At 47.0% G+C, this 25,289-nt stretch overlaps 2 protein-coding genes and 1 non-coding gene across 3 annotated transcripts in view; 2 read left to right on the plus strand and 1 right to left on the minus strand.

The window, feature by feature from the left end:
* Positions 1–494: 494 nt before the first annotated feature.
* LOC122366043 (DNA-directed RNA polymerase III subunit RPC4-like) lies at positions 495–10,075 on the plus strand. The gene is made up of 10 exons (XM_043337801.1): positions 495–598; positions 4,492–4,730; positions 5,093–5,247; positions 5,631–5,818; positions 6,058–6,202; positions 6,423–6,496; positions 7,529–7,633; positions 7,913–8,029; positions 8,433–8,579; positions 8,905–10,075. The coding sequence occupies exons 2-10, from the start codon at positions 4,495–4,497 to the stop codon at positions 9,031–9,033; spliced, it is 1,296 nt and encodes a 431-aa protein (XP_043193736.1). The 5' UTR covers positions 495–598; positions 4,492–4,494; the 3' UTR covers positions 9,034–10,075.
* A 4,185-nt stretch (positions 10,076–14,260) lies between these two features.
* The window catches only part of LOC122366044 (cytosolic carboxypeptidase-like protein 5), a 34,426-nt gene continuing 23,397 nt past the window's right edge, over positions 14,261–25,289 (plus strand). The window contains exons 1-9 of the mRNA XM_043337802.1: positions 14,261–14,373; positions 14,674–14,805; positions 18,799–18,906; positions 19,196–19,341; positions 19,680–19,787; positions 20,545–21,534; positions 21,872–22,031; positions 22,670–22,808; positions 23,146–23,356. Coding sequence (XP_043193737.1) covers positions 14,697–14,805; positions 18,799–18,906; positions 19,196–19,341; positions 19,680–19,787; positions 20,545–21,534; positions 21,872–22,031; positions 22,670–22,808; positions 23,146–23,356 — 1,971 coding nt within the window. The 5' untranslated portion in view covers positions 14,261–14,373; positions 14,674–14,696. The remainder of the gene's footprint in view (positions 14,374–14,673; positions 14,806–18,798; positions 18,907–19,195; positions 19,342–19,679; positions 19,788–20,544; positions 21,535–21,871; positions 22,032–22,669; positions 22,809–23,145; positions 23,357–25,289) is intronic.
* Positions 22,302–22,375, minus strand: Trnat-agu. The gene has a single exon. It is a non-coding gene; the product is annotated as a tRNA-Thr (tRNA).

Genomic DNA, 25,289 nt, shown 5'->3' on the forward strand with positions numbered 1-25,289 from the left:
GCACTCGATGTCTCCGGACGACGAAGATTCTACGTCGTCCGGTCAATCGCGCTCAAAGTCAGTGGGGGCTCGGCTGCGGTTATGGAACGTGATTGGCCGGACGACGTAGAATCTTCGTCGTCCGAGACTCAGACATCGAACGCTGGGCGAAATTATGGCAGACGCCAGACGGGCAGGTAGTTCAAGCATCGCCTAATTCCTTTTCCTGGCTTAGGAAAGGAAGTATGGAAAAGGAGACACGTGGAAAGAACCGTCCGACAGCTGGTTCGTAAGGATATTTGGCTTGAATGATTCCCTGGCCCCTCCCAGTCTCCTCATAAGGTTCATAGAAGTTTTTTTCCCCTTTGCCTCCCTGTTGTCGACGATTTGCGTTATTTTCTCCGCACAATTGCGTAGATAATTCCCTTTCAACCTTAAAGGAATTTGGTAGCATATGGCTATTCAGAATTGTTTCGTATGTGGCGCGAAAGTTTCTATTATGGAGTGTATCCCACGGGGCCGTGATTTTTTCAGAACATTGGACCGCATTTTTAAAACGTGTTGGTTTTTTGTCTCCTGCTTGTAATTTCGTCTGGTCGGCTTGAAATATTATTTTCAGGTAAATTTGCGCATTTCTTTTAAGGATACTGCGGAATATCCAAACGGCAAGCGAGTGAAACCACTGCTATAGATTATAGAAACGGCGAAACGTGGTGCAACTCTGAGTTGTTCTGAAACTGAAACGCCACGGCAACTCTCTGTCCCTTGGCAACTTGAATTCCTACCTGTCGCTCTCAGTGATCTGTTGGGTGTACTTTTACTGGCCTTTTTATGAATGGATCAACTAACAATGATTTTGATTTTTAGGCTGTGTGACTGTTCGGGAATGTATGTGTACGTTCTGCATTTCCTTGCTTCAGCCTGCGCCCTGCAGGACTTCCTTTATGTTGTTTTCTTCGGTTTTCCAGATTTTCTGGGAACTACCTATTGTATGCTATCATAAGAATGTTATCCACTATCCAGCGAGATCTATGCCAGCTAGCGTGTGTACAACTTTGCTTTTTAAACTCAATTATTTATTTTGTTATATAATTGGCAATAAATAATGAAAAATTAAATACCGTAAAATGGGGTGTTAAGGGACAGTTTTGAGGTGTTTTGTTATATAACTCAAGAAGGGTTGGAGATAGAAGCATCAAATTGTCAGCATTTTATGTGGAATTTGGTGCTTTACATGCCTGCCACATTAAAGTTTTTATGATTTATACCTGCATATTATTTTTTATTATTTTTCATCACTGTCCCTTAGCACCCCAATGTGGGGTGTTAACCCGGCAGTTGCTGGGGTATTTCGCCACCCACCGTTTGCTGGGGGGGGGGCGTTAAACGCCCCCAGCCGATAACTCGAGAACCAATAGGCGCAGCGAAACGCACGAGGCGGCAAACGAAAGAGCGCGACGAGACGCTTCAGATGAGTACTTGAAAATTGAATTTTGAGGTCACAGGTCGGGTCAAGGTCAGGTCAAACACCTGAAATCGGGCTTTCAGTAGCATGGACTTCAGGACTTCGCAATGGGCGCCTCTCGTCATAAACTCTGTCAAAACGGTGCACAATCCATCATATAAGGCCTACAAGAGTGTCAGCTCCATGTAGGGGTCAGTCAAGCATAGGTCAGGGTCAAGGTCAGGTCAACCGGGTAGGCACGTATCCCCGAAAATCAAAACTGATATTCGCAGCCTGTGACACATGTTTTATGGGTAATTTGGGGCGTAGAACACGATGGTGACATTCATTTTATCATATGTGTACGTGTTTGGCTCAAAAAGTTCAATTTAAGAAATTCATGTATCATGGTCGTGAAGTAGTTACGAGAAATTGTCAAGATTCAGTTCAAGATTATGGAAAATGCGGAACGATAATCAATAATCGAAGATAGCCATTTGATTGATCATGGTATTGGCAGTCTAATAGCGTTTACGGCATGTCTGTATGTCTATTCTGTGATTTTATATGATTTTTTGAACATATGCCGTTTTTGGTCGAAAACTCGGAAATCATGACGTCACTAAAACCTCGATATCTCAAAAATTTTCCGACCGATTTTTTTCAAACTTTGTCACAATAAACTTCAATCAATTCCCTACAGGTAACCAAAATTTGGCGCGCCTGCGGCGCGCCGTTTTTATGCTATGGCCCGGCAAAAAAAGTGGGGGCGTTTAACGCCCCCCCCCCCCCCCCAGCAACTCGCGGGTTAAGGGACACCTATATTATTCCAAGAAATGGTCATCAAATGCCCACAATTGGGGTGTGGAAGGGCACACAATTTATTTATTGAAATGTTTTGCATATTCTGTCACAAAACAAGTCAGGTTCATTCACCACTCATGACCTTTTTAGTCATTTACGTGTAATGCAGTTTACGCTTGTGGAAAATGTGCTAATTATAAGGTAAACAGAACAAAAAAGTACCCTTCTGTCATCAATAAAAACCCATGTTGAAGCTAGTCACTTGTCATTATGTTGCCCTCTCTATTTTAGCCTTTTTATGATGACATCATATTTACCTACATCAGTCTCCATTGACCCATCATTGTAAAAGCGAGTGTTGAGATGTTTTGTTACATAACTTAAGATGTGTTAGAGATAAATGCATGAACTTGCCAGCATTTTATGTGGAATTTGGTGTTTTCCATGCCTACTGAAAGAAAACTTAAAGGTAGTGTGCCAGCTTTCTTGGACCGTATGGAGTTAATGGCCCAGATAAGGAGAACCGGATTTTTAGAACTTATCCATACCTTCAAAACTCATGGAAACGTCTTAAATTCTTCAAATTTTGAGTACCCCAGTGCGAAATTCGCCCCGACGGGTTGTCGGTCGTACCCCAACCACATTTCACACCACTATGAACAATAAATGCACACACTGAAATCGCTATTACCGATATGCTCATCCAATCAAGTTTCGATAAACCCGTTCATCATCATCTCCTGCGGTTTCGAACACGCCTGTTAGGTGGCTTCTGATGCTCGTCGAGGTCGGAATTTCCAAATACGCGTGGTGCGTCGGGCCGCGCGCTCTGACTTCGGCCAAGAAAAATGCGTCAGCTGATCATTGTCATTTCTGCCACTTGCGTGTGGTGAAATGGGGTCATAACTTATAAGACGGCTTTTTCATATCAATTATTTTACATAAAATCATATTTCAAACCATAAATAATGTTCGACAGCCAAATAAAAGAAACAATACCAATACGGGCTTACAGTTTAAGGCTCGACATTGTGTTGTCTACGATAAGACAGCTGATAACTCATTCCCGTACGTCGTATGGTCGTAACACTATAATGACCTTTGCTTATTGTCACAAGTGCGCCGCATTCGCGATTGTTGCCCGACGCCTGTTTGCAGGTGAGCCCACTACAGTTGTTATACATATCTAAAAACCGAAAAACTTTTAGGCGAAAAAGGCACTATTCCAGGCCCATTTTTTATTTTTTTTTGCGATATTAGGTAAAAACAGAAGCTTCTTATCCTAGGAAAAATAAAATGGGAAATCTTTCAAAGGTGGCACACTACCTTTAATGAAATTATATTTAGATATTATTTTTTATTTTTTCTTCCCTGTCCCTTAGCACCCCACGTCCACCTCAAAATATGCATGTATCCGGAAAAGAGGAAGAGGATGATTAATGAATGGGTGCATTTGCACAAGTTTTTCAGGAAACATGTGCAATACATGTGACAATACACCTATGCATTCATTTTCCCTGTACACCCACTAGTTTATGTGGTACACACAGAGTTTTGGAGATGTTTCAATTTTGTGAAAATGTAGCATGATTTTCAAATCCATTTTTGAACCAAATCACTTGCATGAAAATCCATACCATTGTATTCTATGGTCAAGAGCAAAACAGTGTCAACTACCACACTGAAGTTTTTATTGAACCTTCTCAAATTAGGAAGTTAATAGGACTCGAAGTTTTTCCCATGCAACTGTCCCTTAGCACCCCACCGTCCCTTAACACCCCATTTTACGGTAATCATTATCAGTTACCTACTTCACTTTGATTTACAAATTACATGTGGCATAGGTAGTGTGCTACCAAGTGCATCAGCATTTGTCTAATCAACAACAACTCATGCTGATGCAAGCACTTAGTCCATATAAAATCAAAATTCTAAATGTAATTTTAGCACAGGAAATCCTGACAATCCTGACTATCTGGCAGTTCCTGGAGTTAACATCCATGACTTCCTTGACTGAATGTGTGTGACCCACAGTGTAGCCGACAGTGTATTTCTGTATTTTCTATCAACCGAACTGGATCTGTGTACTGTCTACTGATATCCCTCAAAACCTGACAAGACGCATGACGAGTGTAATTTCCTAAAGTATAATGCATGGTGTAGCTTCACAGGGCCTTCACTACTGGGAGTCCAACACCGGCTTAGTGAGGTTGACTAGAACAAACGCTGACTACACCTCGCTGACTAGTTTCTCCACTCCACAGGTCATGGCCGGTGAGAGCGACGGTCCTGGCGGCGCCACGGGCGGCGCCAGCTCCGGCGCCGAGGGGGGCTCGGCACCGGTCCGACCGCGCCCCTCCCCGGCGCGCCTGCCGTCCATACGACCTCCCCGAGACCTGACCCTGGCCTCGGCTCTGCGACCGGCGCTGCTCCATGCCACCAAAAGCAAGAGGGTGTTTGTGCCGAATCTGGATGTGAAGCGAGAGAAGCACGATGAAAAGGGGTAAGTGATGGATGGGTAGATGAAGGGTCTTTGAGATGCTGTATAAACTTCCAAAATTATGTTACCTCTCATAGTTGATATCAAACTAGACTTGGTCCATGACACCAATGACACAACCAACCAGTTTTTTAATCTCCTCGTGATCAAAAGCTTTGGGATCTTCATCATGTGAATTATATCAACCATGGATGCCAGTTTGCTTCCTGAGCTCTACTATTCACTTTATGAGGTGACGATCCATTTAGCCCACCTCTCTAGCCAAGTCTTACTCCGACTTGACGTACCTCATGACGTCTAACCTGACTTTCTCATGACCTCTTACCTCGACCTGACTGACCTCTCTGTGACCCTCTCACCCACAGGCGGGACGGTGACCGGCGGGGCGGCCGCGGGGACCGCCGTAAGGACGGAAGAGGTCGCGGTAGGGACGGACGGGGCAGGGGCGGCAGAGATGGAGGAGAGAGACGCCGCGACAGGCCGGAGCTGGTGCAGATGTCCGGATCGGTGTTCGGCGAAGGTGAGACGATCGAGAAAGAGGGAGAGCTGAAGGAGAGAAAGGGAAGGGGCACAGGAGAGGTAGTTTGGGAGGGAGAAGGAAATATATACGAGATAACCCGGAAAGTGACTGATATGCTGCTTTAAAGCTGTTTGGCTATTCAATAATTAGCAGCGGTAAGCAGCGCAATGCAGAGATGGAACCGTCCGGCGCCGACAGCGATAATGAATTAAGGTCAAACTAATTTGATGAAGGTGCCAAGGCTTCGGTTGGGCTCGATTGTGAACTCATATTTAAAGACTCAGCAATAACAGTATGTTCTGGTGCCTCTAGAGTATATGCCCTGTGTTATTTTTTTTTTTTTTTATCATCGACTTAACCCGCTGTCGCTCGTCATTTCCCAGGCATCGCCGCCCCGGAGAAGCGGCCCAGTACTGGTGGCGGTGCCTTTGGCGGCTTTGGAGGAGGCGGCGGCGGCGGCGGTGGGGGTGGAGGGGGAGGCGGTGGAGGGGGAGGGGGAGGTGGGGAGAAGGACTCTGCGATGACCATGCCGGTGTTCGGCGGAAATAAAAAGGTCGACAAAGAAGAGGAGGTGAGTCATGGCTGACTTCTTTGGTTCTACTGTTTTGCAGTGCCTATTTTAGGAGATTCGCATTTGAGTTTTTGTCGTGTCCATTTTCGGAGATTCGCATCGTCAACCTTAACTTACCACACTGCTCTAGGATGTACTTTTCCTGCATTGCGTAGTGCGTACAGTCTTCAATATACCTCAAAGCTCCCTCTGTACCACCGGTCACCGGATGTAACCCATTTCCGGTTGTGCGCGCGCAGGAGCGGAAGCTGGCAGCGCTGTTGAAGGATAACTTCATTGACGACGACGGCGAGGAGGAAGCAGGTGATGAGATGGCTCCCGTTCGGCTGCCGCTCATGTCTTCGGCCTCGGCCGGCTCCTCCTACCTCACCGATGACGTCAAAGGTGGGACACGCCGCGTCAAATGACGTCACAAGGGAGACACTGCGTCAAATTACGTCAGTGGTGGATTGAGGGATAAATTTACATATCAGGGTCGACAAAGTAAGAGAGTCTTCTGTCTGGCAGTGCCTTATGATGCATCAATGAAAAGAGGCTTCCTATGTGAGGGACATGGGTGCGTGTCAAGTTATAAGTACTGACCGGAAGTGCGTCATTTCCGCAGTGAAATGCGGCGACGATGATGAGGACGACAACGTACACTCGTACATGAAGCGCAAACTGCAGATCTCCGATAAGGTAAGCTGGCAGTGCTCTCAGCTTCGGAACTCGTACTCTGCTCACAAGCTTTCGGTTGGTTTTCGATAAACAGCGTTTTAGCGAGTTTTAACCCGCGAGTTGCTGGGGGGGGGGCGTTAAACGCCCCCACTTTTTTCGCCGGGTCATAGCATAAAAACGGCGCGCCGCAGGCGCGCCAAATTTTGGGTACCTGTAGGGAAATGATTGAAGTTTATTGTGACAAAGTTTCAAAAAAATCGGTCGGAAAAAATTTTGAGATATTGAGGCTTTAGTGACGTCATGATTTCTGAGTTTTCGACCAAAAACGGCATATGTTCAAAAAATCATATAAAATCACAAAATAGACATACAGACATGCCGTAAACGCCATTAGACTGCCAATACCATGAACAATCAAATGGCTATCTTCGATTATTGATTATCGTTCCGCATTTTCCAAATTCTTGAACTGAAACTTGGCAATTTCTCATGACTACTTGACGACCATGATACATGCATTTCTTAAATTGAACTTTTTGAGCCAAACACGTACACATATGATAAAATGAATGTCACCATCGTGTTCTACGCCCCAAATTACCTATAAAACATGTGTCACGGGCTGCGAATATCAGTTTTGATTTTCGGGGATATGTGCCTACCCGGTTGACCTGACCTTGACCCTGACCTATGCTTGACTGACTCCTACATGGAGCTGACACTCTTGTAGGCCTTATATGATGGATTGTGCACCGTTTTGACAGAGTTTATGACGAGAGGCGCCCATTGCGAAGTCCTGAAGTCCATGCTACTGAAAGCCCGATTTCAGGTGTTTGACCTGACCTTGACCCGACCTGTGACCTCAAAATTCAACTTTAAAGTGTTCATCTGAAGCGCCTCGTCGCGTTCTTTCGTTTGCCGCCTCGTGCGTTTCTCTGCGCCTATTGGTTCTCGAGTTATCGGCTGGGGGCGTTTAACGCCCCCCCCCCCCCAGCAAACGGTGGGTGGCTGTATCGCCTTGTATCATCCTGACTCCGTTTCTATCTCCCCCAGAAACTGGACTTGGAACGTAAGCTGGCGGCCGCCCGACGCCGGGAAACCGACCTGCCTGTAGCCGCCATGTTAAAGGAAGGCCGCAAGGATCTCGTATTCTTCCAGGTAGGATGAGGGCAAGACCCTCCTGTAGGCATACGTTTTGCATATAGATGACTTGTATAATTAAGACTGGGTGTGGAATGCGGTGTTGGGCAGTGTGGCAGCCTGTTATACGCAAAAATTGTCTATGCTAAGCGGTGGGCTCTCCAGCATATTTACTGGTATTGCTGAACACTTTGATGGCATTTTTATGTCGCAAAATAGATTGTGCTTCATCGTTGCATATTTTATGTTCAGCCTTCTTAGGGAAATCAATTTAATCCTGTTGCACCGCCGTTTCAGTTTCCGGACTGTCTACCGGTGCTGACCTCTAACGATGACGATGTGAAGCTCAAGCCCAAGAAGGAGCCATCGGCGTCGGCTGCCGGCACTACCAACGGTGTCCAGGCGGATACCAAGGTGGACATTGTACATATTTGTATTTGTAGAAACCGACTACAGGGCACCCGGCACAGGCACTGCAGCCCATTTACATACAGTGACGGTTAAAGAATTCCCTAGGCCCTATCCTGTTTTTCAGCTGCATCCAATTGATAAATCTTGGCAGTTAAAAACGCTGATTTTCGTGTGTTTTATTGATATGATTTGTGTATCGATTTTATTATTGATAGATTTGCGATAAAATTGACAGTATTATGCGTTGTATTTATTTTTTTTCGTTTTTATGTATTTTATCAATTCAATTTGCTACCGACGTGAATGCTTTTGACTGTAAACATAGATAGCTTTGTTCCATGTGTTATGCATGTCAGGGGCGCACTCGTATCCACCTGTGACCTCGGTTTGACCTCTGACCCGGCAGGCGCCCAACCCTGAGCTGGTGACCTTCAGTGACCTGCCCGAGGGTCAGGTAGGGCGGCTCCAGATTCTGAAGTCGGGCAGGGCTCGCCTGCTTCTAGGGGACCACGTCCTTGAGCTAGACGCCGGCACTCAGGTCAAATTCCTTCAGGTAAGAACTGATTACGAGCTACTACAAATGTTTGCAGTTGTTGATGCTTAGGGGTTACTCAAACCTAGAAAACTTATGAGCTTAACCATACCGTCAATGTATTGCCATGATAGATATGTGACATTTATTCAATGACACGATTTATGAAATGTCACTCAATACATCAAATGTATTGAGTGACATTCGTTTATGGTTAAAATTACTTAGCGTTTAAGGCATATGAGCTGAACAATAGCCATACTCTCGTTCAATATATTGACTACAAACTACAACTCAGCCCCACTATAACCCCACCCAAGTAACACCCCCCCCTCCCCCCGCGCAGGAGGCAGCCTCGGTGTCCACCAGTGCAGACGGCTCTTCTGGCAGCGTGTCGGTGTTAGGGCACGTCCGACACCGAGTGGTGGCCTCCCCCGCCTGGGACACCCTCATACACAGGGATGCTAACCGATGACGGCATCCGAAGAGCGGCTAGGGAATCATGCGGGTGTGGAGGGTTTCTTAAAGCGGCGTCTTCGATGGGCGTCTTCGATGGGCGTCTTAGAGCGGCGTCTGTGTAAAGGGTGCCCATCTTGGAGACGTTGATATTGGCGGGACGTCTAAGATGCTGTGAGGGTGTTGATGTAGGCTGGGTGCCAGTGTGAGAAGGGACGCCCATGTTAGAAGGACTTTCACGTGAGAAAGACACCGATGTGAGACAGACGCTCATGTGAGAAGGACGCTCGTGCCAGAAGGATGCCCTTGTGAGAAAGACGCCCATTGGAGACGGACACCTGAAGTGACCTCACCACAGTGAGCTCCGGTGCGTGCGGCTGAACTATGTATGTGTCAGAAACGTCCCTCCGGTATAGAAAACCGTTGGATATGGGTGCCCAGTCTGAAATGGACCGCCGTCGGTTGTTTTATCAGAGCTGTGTGAGAGTATGACAGTGAATAAGATGGAACAGCTCAGTTTGATGAGCTGAGAGGAGTGATACTGTTTGGTATACTCCGGTGTAATGCGACAGGAAGGGTCAAACTTAAGTGAGAGAAAGAGACAGAGCTTGTAACGATGAGGGAGGGAGTTAGAAATAGGTCGTTTGGCTAGGGTTGGAGCTGACATAACAGCTGGCAAAAACCAGTATGCTCTCTGATAAAAGCTGTGTTTCAGGCAACGTGTTGCCAATGTAGAAACGAGACTGCCAGATTGCCTCGGTTAGGGCCAGGACTATGGCCAAAATGGCTCAACATGGGGAAGGGCAGTCAGTCGCTGTCCCGAATTGGTTGTGTCATCTCAAACTCTAAAACTAACAGTTCGCATGCCGGACTTAAAACCATCATTTACGACTTTTTTTCGTGCTGAGTGGATGAATTAACAGCAAACAACGTCTAGCTGACTGTCTAAATATTTTCAATGGGTATTTGGCAGCCTTGTCAGCCAGTGTACGATAACTGTGATGTTAAGTTTTGATACTGGACAGTGGACACTGGACAGGGCGTTGGGATCGGACTGATGCTGTACCCTAGTAGCACATCAATATTGTATCGATGTTGTATCAATATTGACAACAATGTTGTATCGATGTAATTCTGTTAGCCACTTTCGACATTGATACGATGTTGAATTTCGACATCGTATCAATGTTGACAGGACAACATTGTACAACATTGTTTCGATGTTGATACAACATTGTCTCGATGTTGATTTTTGGTTGATTCAACATTGTCTCGATGTTGATACAACATTGTCTCGATGCTGATTCTTGGTTGATTCAACATTGTCTCGATGTTGATACAACATTGTCTCGATGCTGATTCTTGGTTGATTCAACAATGTCTCGATGTTGATACAACATTGTCTCGATGTTGTTGTGGACAGACCTATACGTGTACGGAATCACGTATCCCGTAATTACCTAAAATATTCCAGCGTCACCGTCACAGTCAATATTCGGGGAAAATGTATTTCTATGATATATGCACAGCTCTTCACTTTTTTCGAGTCAGTTACACTTCACATATCACGTCACACAACCTCGGCCGCCGCTCAGTCTCCGCCATCTTCACAGTTCACATCTTGAGCGGTTCAGTCAGGGCCGTGGGGGTTGAGTCGCCTGTCGAGCCTCGCACTCCTGTAACAAAGCGGAGATTCCTATGTAACAACGGTAATAAATTGGGCCTTTGAGTAAATTCAGTTCAGTCATTTTCAGCTCAGATAATAGATATTTATGTAAGTGCATTTAGCGTCACGCATGTAGGGGAAAGTGGGTGTATTGCGCCCTCCTAACCAATTGCGCCCACCAACATTCCCACGGATTCAATGGCATGTTTTGAATTTTGTGTTCGAAAACATTATTTTCCCCACTGGATAGCTCCTTTTATGGCCCAAGCTCCCCGATGAAGCCAATCAGCAAGGCTCATTACGCCATCAAAGATCTTACGGCGTTTTCTTAGCTTTTTTGCAGTGTTTTGAACCGTTGGCTATAAAAATGTGTGATATTTGTGTGATTTTCAGAGTGATATTTAGAAAGAAAAACCCTTTTTTCATTATATTTCACTAAAACAGTTAATTTTCCTTCAACATCTTTATAATAACTTCCACGCTTTTATTAAAAAGTACCTCAATTTTAATTGCGCCCATGGCAATTGCGCCAGGGGGGCGCAAATAGAATAATGGTGTAGCTATTGTATATCACGACAGCATGAATGCATCATTAACTGATTGCAATAAAGAAGGAGTTTAATGTCAGGCAGGGGAGCAACCCGCTGTCGTCAGTCCGCAAATTATTTCTCTCGTCAAACTTATAATGCAGCTGCCATTTAGGCTACGAACTTGTGTAATTGACAAAATGCGACATTTTCAACATGGACTCAGGCGGGAGAGGTGACAGCTATGATAAAAAAGTAAAAACTGATGTCATAAAACTGTCGAAACAATAAAAATTATTAATTTTGAGAGAAACGATTGGAAATATAACCGTATAGGCGCATACGTTCACATATATCTAGTCGGTTACAGTAAACGTTTTCGTTGCACTTTTACAAGCGTACGAACACATGTAAAGTTATCTACCTGGGCAAAAAAAAAACATCGCGATTTACACCTACATTTATTATTTAACCAGCGTGAATAACATTATGAATGTTAAAGTAAGCCGCAATGACATTAGACTGCCGGGGTGTATGCATTCCGTCTCATTCGCTTAGCCATGTTAAAGTATAGGGCGCAATTGGGTTCTAATTGCGCCATCCCCCTGGCGCAATTTACAGCAGTTGTTGGCAAATGCGCCCTTTTACATGTTTCTGAAAAAGCAGCTGTCAGAAGCAAACGAAACATTCTTAATTGATCGGGAGGCTCTTAAATCGTAGCCAATGAGTTCCTCTTTGAAATGGTCACCAATGCATGCTTATATCTCCAGCGGTTTTCTTACAATTAGCGTTTTTCCTTAAGGTGGCGCAATTCACCCTCCTTCCCCTACCACTACCTATACGTCCTACTACCATGAATCTATTCTTTTATACTTACCGGGCCCTGTTTCAAGTCATGACGCTACATGACGCCACCGGCAGCACTTCTTCTCTTTGACGCAGGCAAGTGAGTGACGACGGTGATCGCCACCATTTTGAAGAGAACGTTTCAGCGCCAGTTTTTTTAAACTTATCACTGCAATAACTATAGGATAAATGCACTGATTGTCACACAGCAGAAACTGGCGGAAACCTACACTTGGTCGGATCGAAAGAGGAGACGCCAGACGACACTGGACACAACACACTCAACACACCCGTCCGCACTCTGCGAGCCGGCCCGGCACAACGGGACGGGGGACGCGCGGTCCCCTGTCGCGGTCTCCCCCTCTCTAGCCGGAGGCGAGGATGGGACCGCCCGCTGCCGGCCGCGTACAGTCTTCAAAACGGTCAGCGGTCGCTAGATTCCAGTCGGTACGGTCTCTGAAAGAGTACAGCGCACGACTGGTGGGAGGGGACCAAGACACTAACTACCGTGATACTTGAATGGCACCGGTGGCACCCGAATAAAATAATGCCGATACAATAATGCTGCTTAATTCAACGTAGGTTGAGGATGTTATAAAAGGATTTTTGAAGTGGAGCTATCTTTATTTAAGGATCAATTCACTTTATAACTCTATATATCATATTCAAGACGTATAATGTATATGCATATATATACGATACCAATAGGTACTATTTCTATACGACCATATTCGTCTATTTGGAACCTCAGTGATCCCACCCTTAAAGTCCGATTGACGCCTTAGGACCTGTCGAGCCAGCCCATGGGACCCCTTACACCCGAGGGGCATTTGCCCCCTTTAATGCTGTCAAGTGTCAACGCAACTGCGGGGCAATATAGTAATTAAATCACAATGTTGGAACTCTACTTTTTATCAATATTGTGAAATCAACATCGTGACAATGTTGTATCAATGTTGAATCACAACGTTGAAATTCTTCTTTTGTCGATATTGTGAACTCAACATTGGGACAATGTTGTATCGATGTTGAACTACAATGTTGAACTTCAACCAAGATTCGACAAAGCACAACCAAATATCAACGTGATATCAACGTTGAATCAATGTTGAATTCGTGTTGAAGCACCAATATTGACAATCAACCTGATTTCAACATATCTCAATGTTGTATCAATGTTGTGTGCTACTAGGGTAACGCAGTTGTGTGTACAGGTTTGTGAGTGCAGTGGAACCATTTGATGACGGTATGTTTTCTAGGGGGTTCGTTTTGTTAGGTGTTGAAGAAGGCGATGTACGTATGTATGTTTGCTGATCTGTCCCATGTGAATGTGTGAATGAATGGTGGTGTGAATAGGTGTGCCAGGTGTGGGAATATGAGCGTAGTTTTGGTTTGATAGGCCGTTTCATTTATGTTATCGATTGCCACCTTTCGCGAGTTGTCTCCCTTCTTATCATATACGGGCCGAAAACCATCATTATGAGTATTTTATCTCAAAATTGTTTATTCGATTTTAGATACCAAGCCAAGAACCGAGTGGAGAATCGCCAATCTAAAAAATGAAAGATTTTAAATGGTTGTTATCGATAGCGCCATCTGTGGCGTCTCCAGCGAACATGTGTTGTTTTGTGCATCATCTGAACCGCTCGTTTGAGTTCAGGGATGGGGAAAATGCAGGGAATACTAAGGAGTGGTACAGCACAGACTGCACTTGTTTCAATACACCGTTGTTTCTGTTATGTTCTTTTACGGGTGGCGGCCAAAATCCATCTCCATTGTTTCATATGAGTCATCGACCTATATAAGCGCCCAACTAGGTCAATGGCCTGGTTAATTGAAGAGATCTAGGTTCAAAAAGAGGTGTGATCGTACCTAGTCGAGGGGCAAAACCACCGAGATTTCCTAATCCATGATCTCCGACGCGGCTTATCGGCACCTGACCTGGCAACACGTCACTTGGCGTTCCTATTTCGAAAGCCAAGTAAATCAAGGAAAGTGATTTTTCTCGTACGAATAGGGTCTTAAAAAGTCACATGTGATTTGGTGGCTAAATACTAGTCTTGATGACACTTGGCACCGGATCGAGGCAGTGTGTGCAGACAGTATGTGCTGCTGACTTTACCCTAAAATACAGAATTATTCATTTAGCGGTCACGATTTGGAGCTTTCGCTCCGATGCGTCACATTTGCCTCAGGCCTTGAGAAATTGTTTTGTTTATGAAAGGCGTCTAGTGTGAATGGAGTGTAATGAGCTGTTTCTAATTTCCTGAATTTCAGCATGAATATATAAAGCTTGCAATACAAAAAGCACATCCGCAAGGTCAGTCTCAGTTATAGTCTTCATGTCGTACCATTTATTAACGCTTCTTTATTCGGCTGTTCCAATTTCTCGACCTCCATTGTTTCCACACTGTAGGTAATTAACGTTTTCAGTCAGTTTTACACCTATTTTTCGTGTATTAATGATGCAGATTCTAACTTTTGGGAGACTGTGCATAAACAGTTTCTGAACATGTATGCTTACATCAGCTCAGCAGCCATTTTTTTTTTAATGAAATCACTGAGGATGCATGATAATTATATCCATGAACAGTTTCAACAGCTTTGTATTGTTTTCCAGGTCAGCTCAGAATCCCAGCTGTGATGGAGGTGGAGACAGATGGTGGGTTTCGCATCTCCTCCAACTTTGACTCCGGTAACCTGCAACGGCTAGAGAAAGTGGAGCCAGGAACAGTCGCCTTCGAGGGCCAGGGTGAGTGCCAATGTTGCAACTTGCATCCAAGCTGCTAGGCTCACACTGTGTAACTATTGATAGCCAGTTGGTGGAATGGTTCCATGCACTTTCCACAAGCTTCCTCATGCTGTTATTGTTATGAAATTTGTGGAAGACTTCCTACCACTGCATGTTTATTTCTATTCTTTGTGGCCAGTCTACAAAGTGTGGCAATTTTGATGAGATCTCGCCAGTGCAGGCTTGTTCGGCTTGTGCGGATTTGGTGTTGTGCGGTGCAGATTTTGCTTGGTGCTGTGCAGATTTAGTGTGGTGTGGTGCGGATTTGTATTTATTGCATACCATCAACAGGTCCGAAAACCCAATAATAGACGGAGTCAGACATATAAAAACAATAAATACGACACACATTGTTAAAATTCACACTGTATGGCGAACAAACACAGACACACACTTCATAAAACGAGAGCGCCTTCCAAAAATGTCCGCTCCAGGAGTCACCTGGTACAGGCTATTAATCCGACGTGATAGACGGCAAAACAATCCATCTTTGATGGTGCCTACTCTGGCGGCTGGGACATTCAGACAGGGCTGCGCGCGAGTTGCCCTGGCTGGGACAGCAAGTCCGAAGCTGCCCAGGATTTCCACGGAGTCAACACGGCCCCCGAAGACGCCATGTAGGAAGGCGAGGTCGTGTTGCGCCAGGCGCTGTTTGATAGTTAGAACGGCGAAGTGGAGCAATAGCTGTGCGTAGTCAAATGAGTTAGAAGGGCGATTAGAGTTAACAGCTAGCCAGATTAAAAACTTATGCTGGACCCTGTCCAGTCGCGCCATGTGAGTTACTGCGGCGCCCGACCAAATAACGCTGCCAAACTCCAAAACAGAACGAACGTGAGCGTTAAAGGCCGTAATAAGGGGAGCTGGCTCGAACCTGCGCCCTGTCCGCGCACGTGAGGTTTGGAGCGATCGCAGGTAAGTCCCCAAGGCACGATTCGCCCTCCCGACGACGTCATCGATGTGAGAAGCAAAGTTCAATTTTGAGTCCAGAATAACGCCTAAATCACGCATCTCAGATACGCGATCCAGGGTGACATTGCCAATGGAGCATGACGTCAGGACAGGCTTTTTGGGCAGAGTAAAGGTAATAAACTTGCATTTTGCTGGGTTAAGTTTTAGTTTCCAAACGGTGGACCAAGAAGATAGGATGTCTAAATCGGCCTGAAGGGTGGCAGCATCGTCGGGAGAGCGAATCCGCCTCAGCAGCTTCACGTCATCAGCGTACATCAGGCATGTCGATGAGATAGAGGACGGAACATCATTGCAAAATAACACAAACAAGATCGGGCCACAGATACTGCCCTCCGGCACCCCCGACCCAACCGGCACCCAACTGGACGCCGTCCCGCTCAGCACCACGCGCTGCTCTCTCCCACATAGGTAGGACTCAAACCACCTCAGGGCAGCTCCAGACAGATTGTAGGAATGATGAAGTTTGTGAAGAAGGAGAGAATGGTTGACGCTGGTGAAAGCTGAGGAGTAATCCGTGTAGATAACATCTGTCTGGAGGCCATCGGCAATTGAGTCCCACAGCTGCTTAACGAGGCAGGCAAGGTTAGTAGTACAGGAGCGGCGCGGGAGGAAGCCGTGCTGGGCCGGAGAGATCACAGGTGAGACATGGACCATCAACTGGTCACACGTTACGCGTTCTAAAATTTTTGAGCAAATGGGTAGAAGCGATATTGGTCGATAGTTAAGCGGATCTTTTCGGCTGCCTTTTTTGTGTACCGGTGTGACGTGCGCGCGTTTCCAAGCTGAAGGAAATTTGCCCTGTTCGAATGATAGACGGCAAATTTTGGTCAGAGGGATCGAAAACTCTTCAGCGCACTCTTTTAAGATGCGGGCACTAAGGCCGTCTGGCCCACACGCCTTGTGGACGCTTTGGGTCATCAATAAGTTAAGAACGGTGTCGTGATTGACCGAAAATCTGCTAAGAACGTCAATGTGGTACGATGTGACATCCGGAAAACTATCGACCGTACCGTCGGAGAATTTTGAGGCAAAGACCCGACTGAAACACTCAGCCCGCTCGCGATCATCAGTAATATCGCGACCGTCAACTTTGAGGGCCGGCACAGTCCGTCCTGATGATTTAATTGACATTTTGGGTGGTGCTGTGCGCAATTGCTTTAGTGATGGTCATGACAGACCAGATGAGATAGATGAGGAAAATCGGGGAAAAAGTGGCTGGAGCTTCAACAGGTGATTCAGTGTATTCTTTGGTCTAGATGAGTGTGCGGTAGTCAGAACAATGCCAGCGCTGGCGGTTCCAGCAATCACTGGGTCGCCCGCAAGTTCGCACTGTTACAACGGGCCTTGGTTACAACATGAAACGCACCGGTCGGATCTGCGAGGCGCCGGCGATAGAGTGAGAGAGATTAGCACGGATGAACACGGCCGATGGGAAGGTTAGAAGATCACCGCTCCGCCGCTTCAAGGCTTCAAACAGTCAAATGCGAATGATTTATCCGCATCGTGTATATTCGATGCAGATAAGAAAAATGTGTCGAAAGAATCGGAGTTTGTTGCACTCTGCACTCTGCAGCATTGGTAACAGTTGGTAACGAGATGCTCTCGGCTCATGTGATGGTTTGGCGTTGTCGCTCCGTGGTAGGGCGAGAGGTGCGTGGCTGATGGCAGGCCTTGAGGACCACTTTGCCGGGCTTAATTAGTCCAGTCCGTTTTGAATGGCATGCTTATCAGATTTGTTGTTCGGTACAGCTTATGACCTAACGAGAGATGCCGAAAATGGATGCATGAGATGGGTCCACGTTTTGCCGTTAATATGTTTATTTTTAAAACTGGAGCATTCACATGTTGTCAAGCCGCTTAGCTAAATGGCATTGTCGACAGTGACACCATTGGGATAGCCAGGGGCTCATCGCACAATTATCGCCCTGGATAAATCGCCAGGGGTAGTAGTTCTTATATTGGCGTGACATGCTTTTTGTTTGAGTTGTGTGGTGTGTACTTCTCGTTTCATTTCTATACTACTGAAAAAGTAGGCTTGCGGCTCATGTCAATAGTTGAGGTCAGCGCAGCTTTCAGCTGGTCACTTTTGGGGTCGGTGCGGATTTTGTGTGTGCTCTCAGCCGACTTTGGTGCGGATTTTCCGGCTCTGTTTGAAGGATTGTTGCGGATTTTAAGTTCGGCCGATGTGTCTCGTCGACCTGCAAGTCATTTTTTGCAGTATGGCTTTGTGGCAGGTCAAACGATCAGAAAATATATAATTGGCTGTTAAGCTCAGTGAGATGAAGGTAAAAGACACGTAACAGATCACACATCGCTAACATGACACACTCATCACCCCTACTGCTCATGCACAGCTTTTACTCCCCTAAGCCAGCTTGCAATTTGTCGCAATAGAGTTAACAAGCTGCACCAGATACAGTGATAAGTCTGCACCAGCCCACACCTATTGGACTGGAATATAATCTCCAGTCTTTGTCAAATCAGACCTTGAATTCTTCGAATTACCACACAATATGCATCTGTAAACTTTTGATATGGTAAATTACAATAAAGGGTCAATGATCCCCTAGCCAACCCTATATTGTGTCTCTTGTGTGCCTACCTATCATTTTCTTGAAGAAAGACGTGCCAGCACAGCAGGTCACCACGTACCATCAAATGTTTGTCTGGACAAATCATTATTCCTGTTGAGGCCTTAAATGCTGTGATGTCGTGTGGATGATGCAGATTCTGCCTGACATCAAACATTATCTTTGCCGTCAGTGAAACCGTGAATCCGGCCCAACATACCCAATCAAACACAGCCCAACACGTTGTAGCCTTTGTTGGACTGGTAGGAGTTTGAAAAAAAATAACAATGGATCAAGATTTGTTCGCGACGGTGATTTGTCTGGATACGGTGTCTTCGGTGCTGTCCCGTCCACCCTGCCCTTGCTGCTAACTGTTCGCTTGTAAACTATCGGCTGACCGATGTCCTCTCGTCAGGTCCCGATGACCTGTGCGCCCACGAGTTCAACTGCTGGGTGAACCCTGACTGCGGAGGTACAGAGTACGAAAACAACAACCGGACATGGTTCCACTTCAGTTTCTCAGGTGAGGGAGAGGACGGAACTTTTGACGGGACTGGAGATTGGTCGACCGGCGAGAGATGGTCGGAAAAAGGAATCGGTATAGTAATTGTGCACGAATGGCTCTGATGACTCTGGACTCAGTTATAAGTAAATTTATAATGGTGACTAGTGTGTTTTCCCTCCATTTTCCCTCTGCCAAGTCACTGTTGAAAAAAAAAATTGGCACTGATGACCGCTGTAGTCCGGGCGCCCAAAAACCCCAATTCATCATCATCATCATTCATCACTGTTTTTAATCCTTTTTCCACCAGGTGGCCCACCATTCGCCACCGTCCGGTTCAACATAATGAACATGAACCGCCAGGGCAAGCTGTACGCGCAGGGCATGCGAACGGTGTACCGCGTGGAGCCCCTGTTTCCCGAGTGGAAACGGCTCACAGACACACACCTGTACAAGGTAAGTCATTTAGGGGGGGGGGGGGGGTAGAGGGAGTATCGTGTGGCACTTTGGTGGTAGCTGGGTCAGAGATAGGTCATTTCTCCCTCGGTGTGTGTGTTGGGGGGGGGGGGGGCGGCTATCCATTGATGCGTAATGCTTGCTTCATTGGATGCCACGTCATGTATCTGTTGGTTATAACTGTTTTGTAATTGTCGGGAGCCCGTTTGGTGCCTAACTTTAAGTTATATCTTTTGCTTTCATGATAGGCAGCAGAGTTGCTCATCACATCGCCCGTCGTCCCTCCTTTTGACTAAACACTATGCCAATGACGATGCTGCCCTTCCTGTTTCATTCAGGTGGAGGACAACAACTTCATCATGAGCTTCAAGTACTACACACTGGAGGACGCCGGCTGTACGACCTACTTCGCCTTCAGCTTCCCCTACTCCTACACCGAACTGCAGGTGGGCAGAATACTAGACAGTGACTGAGTGTTTATTTCTGATGAGGACGTAGTCATGATCCATCTGTGTAGGCTGCTTCCCGGGGTTAGGAATCGCAGGGTATGCCTTTGATGTATGGAGACTGGAGTGTGGAATGTGCATAATCAAAAGGCATGCGCTGTTAAATCAAAGGCATGCACATAATCAAATGCAGGAGACGCGAATCTGTACTTAATCAGCTTCAGCTTTCGGTCCAATGAGACCATTTCAGAGCCGGGAGGATGATACGATATAGGGGGAGACATTGGTCTGGGCAGGCACCCTAGTGAGTCGCCGGGGCTGAGCCCGTCCAGAGGACAGGCCACCCAGCCCCAAGGCACTCACTGCACCCGGCTACGGGGTGCGCTCCCTCGGGAGCAGCGGTGCCGCTCCAAGGGAGCAGCCCGCATGAGATAAAGTTGCCTGTCCAGCTCGGAGGGGGTTGCGGCGTGGAGGAGAAGGATTTCTGCATCCTGAGGATAGAAGCATGGAACGGTGACTTGATCAGCTGTTAAGATAGGAATCAAGTGTTGGAAAAACGTTGTAAAAACGTCAAGCTATGCGCTTTGTTTTCAGCGAGCTCCGCATTGATTGTGCGCTCTGTCTAGCGGTGCTTATAAGAAAATTTATAGTTTCCTGATATGAATGACATCAGTCTTGTAATTGGCCTTTGCTGTTGACATGAGTCGTAGTTGCCTATCCATGGTTATCCTATGACATCTCTGTTTTTATTTTTCAGACGCACCTGAACGCTCGCGACCTGCAATTCCGTATCACACCACCTATCGGCATCTACTACCACCGCGAGTTGCTGACGTACACGCTAGATGGCAGGCGCGTCGACCTGCTCACCATCACCGCCTCTGACGGTGGCGACGGACGCGAACACCGGCTGCCCGGCCTGTTCCCACTGGCTCAGACTGAGCAGCGCGCGGTGCGCTTCCCCGGGAGGAAGGTGGTTCTTCTCTCAGCGCGGGTTCACCCGGGAGAAACACCTTCGAGTCATGTTCTCAACGGCTGTGTGAGGTTTCTGCTCTCCGCCGACCGCCGCGCGGCGAAGTTGAGGCAGATGTATGTGTTCAAAATCATCCCGATGTTGAACCCTGATGGCGTAGCTCGCGGACACTATCGCACCAACATTCACGGAGCAAATCTCAACCGGATGTATGGTGACCCTGCGCGAGCACTGCACCCAGAAGTACACGCAGCCAAGACGGTGGCGATGTATCACCATCTAGGTCGCCCACCGGCGGATTGTGAGGTTCAGGACTCGGAGCCGAGTGTGGCAGAGGTAGACGCACAGTTTGTAAGACCTCGGGAGCTTGTAGCTCCGCCGAGGCCTCCCGAACCTGAGGATGTCTCCAACGATGCGTCGTGCTTCTGTGCGGGGGATGATGAAAGCAGTCTGGGGATGCCCGATCTGAGCCCGCTGAAGAGCCTGCTTCAGATGACGCCGAGAGTCCTGCGGCCGGGAGAGAGGACGGAGACGGCCAGAGTGCTTCCACCGCCGCCCCCTCCCCCTCCGTTTGGGGCAGCGGCGGGTGGAACGTGCCCTCCCCCACCCCCTCCACCGCCACCGCAGCCACAGCATATAACTGTGACGGCGACTTCGACCGTGATAGGGAATGTCACGGAGGATAGAGCTTCTGTGCAGGCTTCGGTTCCAAACCCGGCTCCGAACGCTACACAGAAGACTGAGAAACCATCAGTGATTGGCGACCAGGCGCAGGTAAATCAACCAATGAGGCAGTAATGATTGAAAACTAGGTGTTATGGCATATAATGGTGTAGCTCTGGAAAATTGAGACTTTGTTGCTACCCATGTACTGCTGAGTAGCGAGGCTCATTTTCTTTATTTTTGCCGTAGAATTTAAGGGTGCAATGCATCAATGATGTGCTTTTTCTTCGCGATCTAATGACAGGATCGACATGGTTGCGGGATCTTTGCATACGATTACGGTTATTTATTTTGTTTTGTTGCATCGTGTTGCTTATTTCTTTGCTGCACCTCATTTACTCCGCTGAGTATCTATTCTCCCGACTGTTGACTCTGACTCCCCGCGCAGGCCGCAGCCGGCTCCGACTCCGAGTCTCTCGTCTCCTCCGGCGAAACTGAGCGTTCGGCCTGGAGTGCCAGCTCCGTGTCATCGGGAAAAGACGAGCCGCCCGCCGTCGACTCGAATCTGTTCCTCTACATGGATATGCACGGACATGCGTCCAAACGAGGTAAGAGAAAGATGGTGAACCGGGTGCGGGCGGGGGCGATGTGGTTGGGTGGTGACTGGTGGGTGCGTGGTGATACCTACGTAACAAGTCCCGTATAGTGGGCACCAGGGATTGTTACCTCCCTACGCAACCACCTTTCGGATTTAAAAGGATATTATTTTCAACGACGCCCCATATTTTCATGTCTCAAATTAGGAGGAGTGGTTATGGGGGAGGTCGTAGTTCGCAATTCGCATGGGCCGGCGTTCAGCTTCGTGGACGACAGAAAAGAGGCACCACCGAGATTCGAACTCGGGATCTCCTGTTTACTAGACAGGCGCTTTAACCAACTAAGCCATGGCGCCGCTGTGTACAGCTGTTGAAATGGTGCTATAGAAGCAAAGCTAATCAAAGAAGCGCCTTGTGACGTAAAAGCTATTTACAAAATTGTCACGTTCAGGAGTTCGCGACTGATTTGTTGGCCCTTCAGGGCGGTTCGCCTCGCCTGGTCTAACCCTCCATTCCATTGTGTCAATATAGGCATGGCAAATCGGGGTCCCCATTCCCAATCGGCCTTAGCCTCAATCCATTCCCAATCGGCCTTAGCCTCGGCTCAATCCACTCCAGTGATCCTCACCGAACCATGGCGGTGTCTACAGGCTGCTTCATGTACGGCAACCACTTCAGCTGCGACGAGACCATGGTGGACTGCATGCTGCTGCCCAAGCTGGTCTCCCTGAACTCGGCCAACTTCGACTTCCTCGCCTGCAACTTCACCGAGAAAAATATGCACCACAGGTAGGCTTATAGCGAAAATCCCGGCCTATCTCGTACCTACATTTTTACAATCTACATCACCAGTAAAACGTTTCTTGGGGTGACAAACGAGCGAGCTAGAGTTTGCCCCCCACGTAAGCAAGGTCAACTTAGTCTAATTTTCCGGTAATCTACGAAAAACTTCACTAGTTCGCGCTTACTCGTCATAAGTGCGCGCTGATTTCATGAGGTTTTTGGAGATGGCATAAGGTGCATTTCACTTCCATCAGACCCTTTTAGTCTTTCATTCATTTCCACTCTCATCGTAAGAACGTCTTCCCTTATCTCTCCCATCATTCTTCCCTTCTCCCTTTCGCAGAGGCAAGAAGGACGGCCTGAGTAAGGAAGGCAGCGGCCGGGTGGCTCTGTACCGCGCCACGGGCCTGGTACGCAGCTACACCCTGGAGTGTAACTACAACACGGGCCGGTTCTGTAACGTGCTGCCTCCACTGCCCGCGGAGCCGGAGCCGCCGGCAGATACGCCGCTAGTGTTTGAACCAGTGCCCTACACGCCGGCTCACTACGAACAGGTGGGTAGAGGAGAGATGGGAGGGAAGGGAGAGAGGGTGAGTGATATGAATGAATGAATGAATGAATGAATGAATGAATGAATGAATGAATGAATGAATGAGACGTCATAATTTGTTCTCTTATAGTAGAGTTATAACGAGTAACATGAATGAATGAATGAATGAATGAATGAATGAATGAATGATGGGCGCCGATATCCTGTGAGGTCCGGTACTCAACATCATAAATCATCACCAATTAATGAATGAATGAATGAATGAATGAATGAATGGAAGAGAAGTCATTTTTTCAGGGCGCCCAAAAACCCCAATTCATCATCATCATCATCATCGAGGTCATAATTTCTTGCAATAGAGGATATATAGAAATGTAAGCTGTTAAAAGGTAAATAAAGTGACTGCTTGTTGTAAAAATATGGTAGGATATGCCGTAAGCACGAAGCAAAGTTAACCCTCGCCCATGTAGGGGGGGGGGTTGGTGCAACCCCCCCCCCTGAGGCTTTTCGGAAATAGTGCAAAAACGGCGGCGCGCAGCGCCGCCAAATTTTGGGTACCTTATGGGGCAAACCTTGCGCATCTTTTGATAAAAAAATTTGACCGGGTCATGTCAGGTCACGGAGTTATGACGTCACAAAGGGAACAGCCTCCGGCCGGATTTTCACAAACTGAGTGCCAACGCCCGAGGTTTCCTGCCGGTGGTACCGACATCGGTTGATGGATCGTGATGAAACTTCCCATGCATGTTGGGGCAAGTATTGGCTATCATATGGTATAAGAAACTTGACCGGATCAGGTCAGGTCACGGAGCTATGACGTCACAAGAGGAACAGCGTCCGGTACTATTTTTGAAAAGCGCCCGAACCACTATTTTGCTAATTCTTGTCACCTCAATGGGAATATGCAGCAATATTAGCTTCTATAGGGAGCAAATGGACCTCCCAAATCCAAAAATACAATCAGATTTCAAAAATTTAAATTTTGATTTTTCGAATTTCTGCCGCCGACTGTGACCTTGCCGACTTCCGGCGCTCCCAACGCGCCATTTTTAGAGCTAGGGAAACGAAATACATACCAAACGATAGAGAATTGATCAAGGAACACGATAGTGAAGGTTTCAAGTCGATATCTCCCACCGTTTTGCCGCAATCGCCGCGGAAAGTTGAAAAAGTCTATTTTTCCGAAAATTTGACCTTTGACCGGTCAAAAGTAGGTCAAATGTTGACCTAGGACCAAAAAATATACCACCAATCGCGAGATCTCGGCGAGAGCAATCCGTTGGTCTTTTCCGCTAAGCTCTACGACGCTCCGTTTTCAAACGCCAAGGGGGGGGGGTCGCACCAACCCCCCCCCCCCCTGCATGGGCGAAGGTGGCAGATCGCCGTTTACGGGCGAGGGTTAAACATTTGTCTTGAGCATTCATAATATTTCAGCGCAAAGCTGCGAATCTTTGTCAATGAAATTATAGATTATGTCTAGGATTAGTGAGGACTAGGGTGACCCGCAGTGCTCCGCAACGCGAAAAGGGGGTATTTACGATCGGCGGGTGTTTGGTTGTTCTTGTGTCGGTTGGGTTATCAATCCATTTCGGTCGATTGCTTTTTGATGGCTAAACGTTTTGGTTTGGAAAAAAATATCCATCGGATCGAGGTGCCCGTGTCTGATAAGCATGCTTTCTACTTCAGAACCTGTCAATAGTTCAGTGAACCTGTCAAATGTGTTTTATAATTCAGGTGCGTAGTTTTTTGACAAATGAAAGGCGTTGATAATTTTCGCTAAAAATGGATTTGCAGAGGTTTGAAGCATTTATATTTTTAAGAATACTGTTGCTTGTCATGCAAACGTGATGATTGGATCTTGGAGAGAATTGAATGCTCTTTCCAGTGATAGCATTTTCAATTATCAAACGTATTAGGTTAAGCAGCAAACCCCGTGT

Source organism: Amphibalanus amphitrite, unplaced genomic scaffold (assembly GCF_019059575.1).
Source record: "Amphibalanus amphitrite isolate SeventyFive unplaced genomic scaffold, NRLGWU_Aamphi_draft 000780F_arrow, whole genome shotgun sequence".
In the NCBI taxonomy this organism is placed as follows: Eukaryota; Metazoa; Arthropoda; class Thecostraca; order Balanomorpha; family Balanidae; genus Amphibalanus; species Amphibalanus amphitrite.